Raw genomic sequence first — 13,654 nt, 5'->3', positions numbered from 1 at the left:
ATAGGCGTTGAAAGCGATGAATTTGTGAAAACGGTGACATCATGCGCATGAGTATTATGTGTTCATTCTAAAGGTTTGTACACAGTAAAGTAGATTTACAGTACTTTACAAAGTAAGATTGCCACCTACTGGCCTGGCATGAATATTACAGTGTTGTCTACACACAAAACTTTCAAAACTGAAAAACATTTCCATTTTTAGTACAATCACATTCATGTAATTTCACCCCGAGACCTGACAAGGGTGTGTGAGATTAGAGTAGTTTGGCGTAGCCAGATCTTCAGACTTAGCTGATACTGATAAGCGCTCAATGTCACTGGTGTAAACAAAATAGCTTTCTTCTTCCATAAGGGGGTTTGGCATCATGGCATGGCACAGTGTTTCCAATTTTGTGTGCCTTATGCATCTGACGTTCAGCCAACAGTCTGTGGGTGTGATGTCTGAGGCTGAGACTAGATAAAAATGACATTCAAAATGTCTACTGCTGGGAGAACTCCATACAGGACCAGGGTTGGGAACCACCATAGAAGTGGACTGATACAGGTCCACATTTAGGTGAAGTAATGACCGTCAGACAGTGCATGCTTGGAAGAGGGGTGCATTGAGGGCATACTTTTATTATGCCCGCTAAGAGTGCGCTCACCCATCTGCATCATGAAATGACAAATGCTACACCCTGCGGTCCAGTAGACTTCATGGACATGTCATTTGGGTCAAGTACACTCTGGGAATTATATATGAAAAAATATTCAGTGGCTGATGCAATATTAGTGGAACTGGATGTTTCTTCAACCATGAACTTTTATAACCTATTTTTTTTTATTTATTTATTTATTTTTTTTTTTTGGTAAAGTGGGATATTTGTGCAATTTTTTTTTTTTTTTTGTATAAAATATTTTGTATATTAAATACATCAATATTAAATATATTTTCACACATATTGTAAAAAATACACCTTTATTGGAATTTTCAATGTCATATTTTATTCACAAGTTATGTTTACCTTGATTCTTTGCATCACACACCACATGAAGTTTTTCTCACACATAGCATGTTTCATTCATCCCATGCATGCTTTTTACAAACACAGTAGACTACTTTAGGGGGAACACAATTTCAAATAATTGTAATTTTCTAATAAAATATTAATAGTTTTATCAAATAATTGCTGGCTGCATGGGTGAGCATAAGAGACTTATGTTTGAAAATGCTTTTTTCAGGAAAAGTCAAGTGTAAAACAATAAAATCTGTACATATAAGGCATGTTAAAGTAGAGGAACACACACACACACACACACAACAACAACAATTCAGCCAGTAAAATGCCATTAAACACTATGAGTACATATGTTGGGGAATGTTCTGCATGTGTACTGTAACATAATAGTACAGCAATCCTTAAAGCAGATTGTGGCACATTCACACACCACAACTGCCACATTTAACAAAATATGGCTGTATGCTTTGCTGTCCACAGAGATGCTCAATAACAATACATCAGGTGGCAGAGTGATAATCAGCCAGCTATAATCTACGCAGTCAGGAGGCTTGTAACATGGCAGTTAACAAAGCAAGACCTCAGAATGCACCCAGAGGGCCCAAGCGGCCCTTCAGCACTCTTCAAACGTACAGTCAGTGACCAGAGAGACCCCCCCAAGGCCTCATATTACCTCTGCCTGACGCTCTCTGAATGTCAGCGATTGTGAGCTGTGTGGACACTAGAAGAACTGAAGTCTGGACCGCGGGGAGTCATTCAGTGTGTGCGAACAGTCTGAGTCTTGCAGTTCACACACAGAAAATGCACTGCCTATACTTAGCATGACTTAAGGTGTAATCACCCTGCACTTTTCATTCCAATGACTGTCATTCATATGCATGCGAAGGAGAGCGGAAACCCCAGTTCATGCAAAGTTGTTTTGAATCTTGCTAAGCTCTAAAGTTCAAGACTGGTCAACTTTGACGTGTGAATTTGTATCATTTGAAACTGTGTGACCAACAAAAGATCGATAGTTGTAATAATTAAAAGAACATAAATGTTAAACTGCTTTGCTGCAGGAAAGTGGAGGAGACTGTATGCTTGTACATTTTGGATTTAATATTTTCTGTTATGTGTTTTTTTTTTTTTTTAAAGAGAGACTGCAGAGTGTGACGTCGTTTCACAACCGTTTCAGCGTCTGACGAAATGATGCATGCTCAAATCTAGTGTGAGCAAGGCTTTGTTGCTAGAAGGTGTACAAATAATGAAGTGCTAGATAGGCAGTAATTTTAGTTAATATGGAAATGGCATAACTGCTTCAATTTGTACAACAAAATTCATCAAACAAGGGGCCTTGTTAGTGCATGTGGCTCAGTCATAGTTGAAAAACATGTTCACTTCAGTATACTTTCAAAAAAGAGTATCTGTGTATTATGTAAATAAGAATACACTTAATGTGAACTGAATGTAATGGTTTGAAGCACTTAACTGCATGTTAATTGCAATTAAATAAGAATGCATTATAGTTCAAATTTATATTAAATCCACTTAAGTAAAACATAAGTACAATTAAAATTTAAAATTATAATGACATCTTTTGTCTGTTGAAATATAGTTAAGATAGACTGCTGAATTTACTGACAAGCATTTATGGTCAACTAAAATATGCTTTACCAACACAGTCTCACTCCAACTCATCATATATTGATGCTTGGTCAGGACACCTTTGTAATGCTCAATTTACCCTTTTAGCGAAAATTTTCCAAGCATTTTTCCAGTTCCAGTCTTAATTTAATTGTTTTCATGCATTTGAAATAAAAAAAACAAATGAATAATTTTATATAAATTAATACTTTCATTGTAGTGTAACCCCACCCCTATACCCTAAACCTACCCACTTCTGAACAATATCAAACACGTAACAGGCACATAAAAGTACAGTCACAGGTATTTATTGCAAAATCCAACCATAAACCAATAGTATTGCCCAATATATAATTTTGCATATTGACGTTAAGGGTTTCTTATTTAAAGCAATGGAGGACCCTGCACATTGTAAAATGATGCTAAAGGGGTACCCTGTGTGTCAAAAAGTGTCGCCAAAGTGCCCTGCCTAAGCGTCAATATGTGACGTGTTGGAGTGAGATCGTGTTGGCTTTAATGTCATTTCTATTGAAACCCGTCATTTATTAAAATATGTTGCAATTTAGTGCATTTAAAATATAGTAACATTTAATGCAATATCACACAACACTATAGTTCTAGTTATAGTATAATCAAGTGATTTGCATTTGCTTTACTATGTTACTTTTTCACTTTTTAATCTACGTTGAAGAAGAAAAAAAATGACGTCAGTACAAATTGAAGAAATTGTCATGAAATATACTCTATATACTCATATACACTAAGTACACATAAGTAGCCTTATTTATTTATTTATTTATCAAATATGCCCATACCTAAAGTAAGTACAGTACACTACAAGTGCATATTCAATGCATCTAAGCACTTCATTTTCATAAGCATTTATAGTTCATAATCTACTCCATTTGTTAAAATATTCAGTACATAGAGCACACTTTAGCAGTTACTGCTAAATATTAACAAGATTTTAACTAAGAAATAAGTATCTGTAAAGCATGGTCTATTTAAAGCACATTCAGTAGTTAATCGGTTTTATGAACCATTCAACATTTAGTCAGGTATAAATTCTCTCAAATGGGTTCAAAGTCATTCTGCAACCTATGGTTTGCTTAATTTATTCATTGTGTCCAATAACATATAATATTGTCATGGAATTATTTATATACCTGTATACTCCTTTGTTTATTTCATAAAATTTCAACATTAATGTCAAAGACACAGCTTAAGCACATCTCATTTGAAAAACTGAACCATAAATCCATTTCCCTGTACCATTACCACTCTTCCCTTTTCTCTTCCTCGCGTTCAGCAATCAAAGGACATTCACGGAGCATTTTAATTCCATTCCAATCAGCCAAACGTCCATATTACAATATGAATTTTACTCGAGGTGATCATATACAGCAAAGGGCCAAATGGTGATGCATCAGGACCAGAATAAATCAGAAAAGTGTGTATCACAGATTTCTCCAATATGAGTCAGTGTGGCCACGATCTGGTAAATTGCATTGGCAAAGCTGCAATTTAGGGAAAGCTGCCACTTGAAATAAAAATGGGCCTGTGCGAATTTGGATCATGAAGATATCCAAGGGCGTTTGGATATTCGTTTTAACCTCTCATATGAAAATACATTACTAACACCAGGCACTCTGGGAAGACAACATTTCTGACACATGGATGAAGACGAATAGATAATTCAAAAAGGCTTTCATTACAAACGCCACATTGAGAAGGGATATTGCACGGGGATGGGTGTCACATCTGTGTAGTGATAACATGAATCATATCAAGCCAAAGATTGAAATGGCACACCTGGACAACAGCCTGGTGTATTTGGTATGCTAGTGGCTATGCTAGTGCATGCTAATGGAGACCATTTATTAAAAATCAGATGATCCATAACCAATTGTTTGATTCAAAGGCGCTTCATTGCCATGCACAAAAATTGCATTAGCTTGTTTTTAAAAATACCAGAAGATGAACAAATGTCTTATGCATTTGGAAGGACATGACTTTGGGTAACTATTGCATACGTTTTATATTTGGATGGACTATCCCTTCAACAACAGCAGTCAGTGGTGTCCATATCCAGTATATACTATTATGTGTCAGAAATAGTCTAAAAAAACAAATAAAAGATAACCATATAATTTATTTTTCTCTTTGCTCGTTCACTTGTAAGGCCTTCCTGCACACAAATTTCTGTGAACCATCATCATTCAAACTCTCTTTCATACCGTCCCCTACTGAGACCTCTCCATTTTCTCATTCTCTCGGTCTAAATCCTTCCCTCTGCTGTACCAGCACACTTATTTACCAATGCGTTCTGCTCCTAAAACCCTAAATTCTCCCAGTGTGAGTTAGCGTGTGCTATAAGCATGCATTTACCCATAAACCCAAGCTCCCAGAGCACTTCCTCCTCGGCTTAATACTGGCTAGCAAGTACGACGCACTGCCTTTCAAAAAAGAGCCCATCATTACCCACCAATCACCATTACCCAGCCATCCCTGTCATTGCCGCCCAGAGTCCACAGGGGGCGGAGCCAAACATGACTGACAGGCTGGGTTGAAAACAGCTCCCTGCTATGATTCTGTCTGAATGTCTTTGCGTGAGAGTGTGGTGGGACATGTGAATGTGACTTTTCAGGGTGGGTGGAGAGGCTCTTCTGTTGAGCATCACGTCAATGCGTTTTTCCCCTTCGGTAAGAGACAGCGGTGTGAGCCAGAGGTGCCCTAGGCCTGCACAAAGCCCGGATTTAGCTGAGCTCCTGTAAACCGCTCCGTTGACTTGGCAAATCTGGGCCGCTCTGACAGCGGTTAAAGCAGCATGAAGCCAGGGTTGAAAACAAACAAACCGGGGAGAAAAGATAAACGCTGGCGTTTTGTGATGTACCTGCCAGTACAGATTGCTGATTGTAGATCCAAAAGCCTTTGAGTCTTCAGAAACCAGCATTTGACCCAATTGCGTTACCGACATAAATCATGCAAACAAGAATTTAAACTGTTGTTATTGAACAGCTCGGTTCCGAAATCCATATAGTGAGCTGTCTATTCAGACAGCATTTTAGGGAACACTTTTATGCTCCTATCTCCTCTAAAACGCTTGCGGAGAAGGTAATCCCAGAATGATCTAAAAGAAGAGATTTGTGTGTAGACAAACAATCGCTGGTCCCTGTTGAGTTCCATAGCATTTTGTCCATATTATGAAAGAAAATGGGGGCCAACAACTGTCTGGCTGCACACATTCTTCAAAATATGTTCTCTTTTTTCACAAAGTAAAAGGAAATTCATGCATATTTGGATCAACGAGAGGGTTAGTAAATGATAGGAGAAACTTTGTTCTGGGGTGAACAGTCATTTTAAAAGAAAATGAATGAATGAATGACTTGAAAAATCAATGAAAATTTTACATATTAACAACTGTTTGATCAAACTTTGACACATATTGCATTATACAGTCCCTCCAGAAAAACGTGATTATGCAATCACCTGATTTAATGCATAATCAGCCAAAGGCCACATAGTTATGCAGGGTCACATTTTTTCAAAAACGGCGCTCTTTTGCCGCATAAATTGCCGATTTCAGAAAGCAAAATATGCGGGGCTAGCATGATTTCATAATCCCTGTATTTTCGTTGCAAAAACTCACATATATATTAGCAGAAAGTTGAAAAAATGTTGCGTTTTCTACACACAACACTCACACTTGTCCCCCTATTGCCATGGGAACCTTATGAAGTGACGTAATTACGTGACGTGAACATCACCTGCAAACTCTGCGGTGAAATCAGGGTGAAACTTGAAGCGTGCAAATCATTCTTATTTGCCAACAAAAATAAGCGCAAAAGAACGCGCAAAGCAGTTTCCTGATTTGTTACATGAAAGTGGAGACAAATTATATTGCGAGAACTTGCGAAAACTGCGGTTTGATGAAATAGAGAAAAAAGGTGATTCCCCCAACACCCCCTTCTCACTAGGCTACTAACACCGTTGTAGTTTCATTCAGAAGTTGATGCAACTTCACAGTTGTAAGATTGCACTTTTTTGTTACAGAACAGTACCAAAAACTTACAGTTGTAATTATATTAGTAGTATGTAAAATAACTTAAGAGATTGCAACTTAAATATTCTGTGATTTAGTATGCTCGCTTATCATAGGAAGTAATAAGAAATTACGCTTTACATAAAGGTAGTAGCCTAGTGAGAAAAAGGTGTTGGGGGAATCACCTTTTTTTCTCTTTTTTCATCAAACCACAGTTTTCACGCAAATTCATCGCATAAAATTGCAAAAATATCCTGCATATTCCATCGCATTTTTTAAGAAAACGTGTCGCAAAATCAAGGATTTTTGCCCGCAACAATCACAAATGAAAATCCGCGTTTTTCTAGAGGGACTGATTATAGCAATTCTAGTTAACATCTCAGGCTTGCTGACATAATCTCATATGGCACATGTCACCCTTGAGTAATTTGAACATCTAATAATAGAGCAAAAATCATTTAATCTCAATAGCCATTGAGGAGGATGTGAAAAGCCCTCTGCCGTATTTGACATTGATTTATCGCTCTTCAGATTCCACGTCATATACAGGATATCACACGAGGATGTTTGCATATCCATCTGAGAGGAGGGATAATCATCTCCTTTAACATGTGTTATCCAGCGCGCCTGGAGACTTTGGCATCTATTGTCGGCCCGTATTGTTGCATTGGAGGGCAGGTGCAGGTAAGCACAATGCAAGCGCTCTTTTTTTACCATCACAACAGGAAACCGAATTAAGCTATAACTGCACACTGTCAACACTGGACGCAGACCACGGCTGGATAACAATAAAGGCCTCGAAAAAGCAGCTGGGATGAACGAGCTGATATTGAGAACGGAGAAATCACAACGTTTGCACAGTCCAAAAGCAAACACACTTTTCTAATCAAAATCTCAAAATCCAAAGCTAGAAGTGAGAGCTGGGTCAGTGCTAAAGGTGTCCAATAGTAACCATCTGCAATAATACCATAATGGTTGTGTTGATAATTGAGCTGACTTTATCGAGTATAGTTCTCACCCACTTTGCAAAAAAAAAAAAAAAAAAAACGACAAAAACATGTCTTCAGAAACCAAATCATTGACTGCTTGAAGAAGCGTTGAGGATGCAATTAAAATGTCTTGATAATTTGAGTTATGAAAGCAAAAAAATATTCTTGTAAAGGTTTGCATTTTTGTATTTATATAGTTAAGTAACATCAAATTAGATTGTGTTTTATTTTTATTTTTTTCTGTTTTGCTGTTGAAAATAGTTCCAAATAAAGCCAGAGAAGAACATTTGCATGTCTCAGAGCAATACCTAGTGATATTTTGATTGTCAATAACTCTTTTTTTTTTTTTAATGATCCAATGAATCGCTCATTAAGACAGGGACTTCCTGCCACCTACTGGTGTTATTTATTTGTCCATGACAGGCCTAAACCTCTGGAAGTCCATTTTAGAAAAAGAAGAAAAATAAATAAAGAAGAAAGGTTTTTTTTTTTTTTTTCTCCCAATTCTGACTTGTTTGGTAGTTACCACAAAAAAGTCACAATTGCAAGATTTAAACTTGCAGCTCTGAGAAATAAAGTTTGTAATTGACTTGACTTGAGTTGTGAGTTTTTATCTAACATTTTTGACTCTATAACTCACAAAGTACGTGTTTATAACACAAAGTATGTGTTATAAAGTCAGAAATGAGAGATATAAACTCGAAATTGTAAGAAAACAGACTTTTTGTCCCTCAGAATTGGACTTTCTAACTCACTACATATCTCCCAATCTTTACTCCATATATTGCAATTGTGACTTTTTTTTTTATGCAATTCTGAATAGCAAGCAATTGCGAATGAATATCTCACAATTCTGAGAAAAGTCAGACAGTGAGGTATTTTTATTTAATTTATTTTTTTTGCTAAAATTGGGCTTCCATATAGACCAGTCATGGTACCAGCAGAAAAACAAAATCAGCACAATATTGTTTAATAATTGAAAAAAATCCCAACAAACATTGAAAAAAAGATGTTTTTGTCAGTATTTCACAGCCCTAGTCGGTGCACTATTCTTGGAACGGCAAATAGGGTGATGTCATGAAAAGAAGGTCACATGATTGTGTTGCTTTTTTTTGGGGGGGGGGGTGTTAAAACATTGTGATACTGACAGACCTGAAGCAAAACTGGGATATATATTTTCTTGTTCTGTTCGAGTTTGTAGCTGCTTATTCCTGTCAGCTTGTCAAAAACAACCGAGATACTCAACAAATGTTCCTTTTCTCCCGACACACCATTTCATGTACCTTCAGCTTTCTTCACTTTGGCATTCTCAATGGAAATCGGGATTCCAAAAACAGATATGTACATAAAGTTGGACATTTCTCGTTAAAATTCAACACATTGTTCAGTGGGTTTACCAGCTCGCTGGCTCAACAGAAATGAATGACACTCTAAGTGTCACAAAGAAATTAGAACAGCGGCTTTAGTGTGTCTTTGTGCCTCTTTTAGAACAAAAAAGGGCTTCCCCTTCTTCTCTGTTTGTCTCTGACCTCTCATAGTCCCTCTCTCTCTCTCTCTCTCTCTCTCTCCGTGCTGCACTCTCCATGCTCTATTATTTTTCACTTTGAAACTCTCTTTTCTGCTGTTGAGGGAATCTGAGCCCTTGAGATGTTCTCCTAAATCGGCTCTTAACTCAAAGTGTGGAGAGGCAGGACGATGTGTGGAACTCACCCCATTCTTCGGGTAGGCGACCCACCCCAGGTCACCAATGACAGAGCGAGAGTCCAGCAAGTTCACTGCGGGAGAACGAGAAACGGGGACAAATCAATGAACTGGAGTTGTAAAAGCAATATAGAAAGAGCATTTATATGCAGATCGCATATCACATTAGATTTATTCTTTATTACAACATGGTCTAACTCAGATCTTGTTTGGTTTTATAGATTTCAGTAGCACTTTATTTCACAGTGCTGTTGTTACATGCACTTACTTTTGTAATACATAATTACTACAACTATCCCTAAACCAAACTCTAATTATATAGTAAGTACATATTAATATAACATAGTAGTTACAATGTTATTACATTGTAACAATGGCACTATCTTCAATCACATAGTCACATAATCATATAGTTTTTTATCATTTTTTTTATCCCTTAATAACAATATAGTCTCAGTCTATTTGTTTTTTTATAGACATTTATCAGTAAAGCACATATGGTATGGATATAATGCAAATAGATTTTAAATTGAACATTTTATTAAACCTATTTAATCTGTGTCATTCAAAGTAAAATAAAATGAGTATATCAATTACATAAATGCAAAAATATATAACCCTTAAAATAAAAATGCATTTCTGTAAAATGTTTAAGATTATGCCAATTGTGTTTTATTGTAACCGGTCCCTATTTGAATAAGGACTTGGGTCAGAAATAAATAATAAGGAAAATAAATAGTATGTCTTATGATTTGGGGGGGGGGGGTCAGGGACAGAAAATATTATGTATCCAGACACTTCACATCTGAATGCCTGCTAAAACAGATGAGATCACATGGGCTTGTTGCGATATTCATCTAAATGTTTCAGAACATAGCAGAAAATCATTTGAAAATACCCTATAGAAAATATAAAAGAACATGGAATAATATCTGTTGCATAATCTTTGACCTTGGTTAAATTGAGTGCACATTCTATGTGAGATGTCTATTAATCAAGCCCGTCTTTCTAAATTATTGTGCCAGTATTTGATAACCAGAGTAGGTCACAGGTTCTTTTTTATCTGCTGGAACCTTTTACGAACGAGTACCGCCGTGGCTAATTAGATGACCTTTACATTCACAGTCCAATCAGGGCTGCATTTTAATTTGACCTTGTGTTGATCAAAGGTTATGTGGCGAGACTGTTTCGCATGTGTGAGATGACTCACAATAGCAATATCATTTTGGGGATCAAAACAACAAGCTAATGATTAAAACACCAACACAAATGTCATAATAAAGCTAAAAAGGAAGATGTGAAGGGTAAAGATGTGTTCATCAAAACTTCTGATATATAAAGTACATATTTAGGATCATTTTCGCACTTCATGCCCTAATAAACAAGACCAACAGCTGAATGCGAATAATGGCTATTGATCTCAAATATTATGTAACCTCAAATTTGATAATGATTTGTGAGAACACCACTTGTGAAATCCACTTGTGTCCTATTTAAACGAGGTCTAAACGTGTTTCTTTTGAATGACAGACATCCACGTACATTGTCCTACTTAAACGGGAAAAAATATCCCGGGGAGAGTCGCATAAATCTAATTAGCAGGAAGAAAAGCAGTTCTGAACTAGATAAAAGAGAGGTTATGTCCATCCTTAGGCAAATACAAATGTCGAAAGAGGTGCGGATGTGAGGAAATCTAACTTCGGGAGGGGGGAAATACATTTCAAAACTAGAAAAAGAGCAACACTGAAGAAGAAGTGTATGGAAGAGTAGTACGTTGCAGAATATTTAACGGAAAATCGCCTTTCTGCTTTGGAAAACTCAAGGATAAACAGTCCGATCGTACTGTAACTGCAAATATTGTTAAAGTGCAGATTACAGCGGGTCGCAGCTCTCCGAATCGACAGGTTTGCTGTAATTCTAGCAGACTATCGCCGCTATTGTGGTTTTGGAGTGGCCGTTGTCCTTGTCGTCTGCTGGGCCATTGTGCCAGTCTGTGTAGGCACCCGAGCGCCCTCCCCCATCCTGCTCTCATTTTTTATTGTGCCATCATCAGCGTACAATCAATCAACTCGTCCCCACACTTGTCACCGCACTATCCATATGCTGACTCCTGCTCATTAGAATATTTACATATTCTATAGTCTGCGCACTTCAGCTCGAGTGATAAATCGGAACGCATCAATTTTACTCGCAGATCATTTGTTGACACTTCCCATGGCATCACCGGGTGAAATCTTTTTTTTTTTTTTTTTTTTTTTTTATGTAGCTACGCTAGTTAAAACGTCCAGTAAGGGTTTCACAGGAATACAGTTTTGTATCCTGGGAAATAACGCTGTAAAATATGAAATATGATTTGTAGTCGGCGCCTGCTGTTCTCTGACCACTACAAAGCAAATTTAGGGAACTTTGATGAAGCCGTGTGTGTGTGCTTCCTTTGTCTTTACGCCTTTCATGCAAATGCAGCATCCCACGTGCACACATCAGCTCTCACAAAAAGAAGACATCATATTTTTACCAAAAGTGGCATTGGGGTCCAACGCAACAGATATTTTTGTACGTGAATTTAACCTTTGTAAATTAAAGGATGAAACCTTAAAGGCTTAACGAAGTTCCTCATATATCTTTGTTTGTGTGTGCTGAGAAATCATATTATATATAGGCATTACATCTATCGTTTAATACCTGTGTCTTGAAAGATGGTGCTACAACAGGTCTTTAATAGACCGCTGAATTGATTCTTGTAAAGCTTGACGGTTGAGCTTCAGTGAATAGTGCTTTCAGTCTGATCTGAGCTGTGATTGTGAATGGACGTTCATACTGAACAATACTGAGCATCAAATATTTAAAGGGGACCCAGTGAACATGTTCAAAGGCAACGAAGCGATTCACAACATACTTTATGAATTCATGTTTTCAGTGAATGTGCGAGAGCGGATTGAGAGGTTTAGAAAGCACCTGGCTGTGGGAGTTTTGGTGAACTGGAATCGCTGGTCTTCACCGGATCTTCTGCTCCATTAAACAGTCTGGTGTGAAATCATTGTTGGCTTTGTGGATAATATATTACGCAATGCTTCACATATGATATTTCATGCTGTGTGGAGAACATTTGTGTTGGAGAACCATCCACGTCATATGTCACAAAACCAGGCTACTACCTAATAAAACTAAATCTGACAGTTTTTGATGCATTTATTCTTCTCTAATGTTCTGTATTTGTTCTTGGTAAATTCTGCTCGTCTATGAAAAACAATGGTTCCATTAAAAACCAAACAGTTTCACAGTCTAATGCCATTTTAGAATCGTCAGTTCTAACAACTTCTTAAAATTATTTTCTGGTCATTTAAAATAAATAAATAAATAAACACTATCGTGATAATGTAGCGAACTCGGAAACCATCGCACGGATCAAAGGGGTCTTTAATTTAACATTAAAAACTTTTTTAGTCTCCAACAACCAAATAGCAACCCAAGACCTCATGGAGCCAAAAACGGTTCATGATCTGAAGAGTGTTCTATGCTGAACCTTCTTCTCCGAGCGCAATCCGGTGATTGTCAACCATCAATCCCTGCAAACAGCACCGTTCCCGGATCCCGCGACTCACCTTCATTACCGGGGAGGCAGAAAGTCCTGAACGCGCCGAGACTGAAGACGCAAATCCAGGCGATGTAACTCCACCGTGAACGCATACTCGTCGACTGAAGAAACGTGCCGAGTGAATGAAAGTACCGGACTCACATCAGCACCGCGTCGATCCTTGGAGAGTTCCGGGGGACATGAGGCGCGCGGAACGAAGGTACGCGGGAGTAAAAGCGCATTTGCGCGGAGAGCGGTGAGTGTTGAAGCGCGCGGGTTTGAGACTCCCGGAGCTGTCAGACACCCACACAGCCGACAGCATGAAGAGGAGGAGGAGGAGTAAACGACCACAGCTCTCCAATAGACATCAAGCACTGCTCATGACTCCAGACTCATCCAGACTAATGAAGGTGTAAGTCAGACGAATCATGCGAAAAATGACAGCTATGCGCACATTGTGTTCAGTCGTATATTATATTGATTGTGTTGGATTGATATTACACTGAAATTCCCCTATAATACGAGTAATGAAGCAACACTTTCTATTAAGTCTGTATGCTATATAATATGATATAATCCCATGTAAAATGTATTGAGGTAAAGATGATAGACTCATTAAGTATATCCTGTATCTAAATATAGTTGCATAACAAAAAATCATAATGCATTATAGATATATAAAATCTATCTATCTATCTATCTATCTATCTATCTATCTATCTATCTAT

The 13,654-nt window shown here is 37.5% G+C and overlaps 1 protein-coding gene across 1 annotated transcript in view; it reads right to left on the bottom strand.

Annotated features, from left to right (window-relative positions):
- Positions 1-13,230, bottom strand: part of LOC127966883 (ephrin type-A receptor 5-like) — an 85,014-nt gene extending 71,784 nt beyond the window's left edge. The window contains exons 1-2 of the mRNA XM_052568209.1: positions 12,955-13,230; positions 9,362-9,426 (exon numbers count right to left, since the gene is read on the bottom strand). Of these exons, the coding sequence (XP_052424169.1) occupies positions 9,362-9,426; positions 12,955-13,039 (150 nt within the window). The 5' untranslated portion in view covers positions 13,040-13,230. The remainder of the gene's footprint in view (positions 1-9,361; positions 9,427-12,954) is intronic.
- Between the last annotated feature and the right edge of the window lie 424 nt (positions 13,231-13,654).

The sequence above is a fragment of the Carassius gibelio genome, chromosome B10 (genome assembly GCF_023724105.1).
Source record: "Carassius gibelio isolate Cgi1373 ecotype wild population from Czech Republic chromosome B10, carGib1.2-hapl.c, whole genome shotgun sequence".
Lineage (NCBI taxonomy): Eukaryota > Metazoa > Chordata > Actinopteri > Cypriniformes > Cyprinidae > Carassius > Carassius gibelio.
The sequence above is the reverse complement of the archived record's forward strand: the minus strand, read 5'-3'. Positions and strand labels throughout refer to the sequence as shown.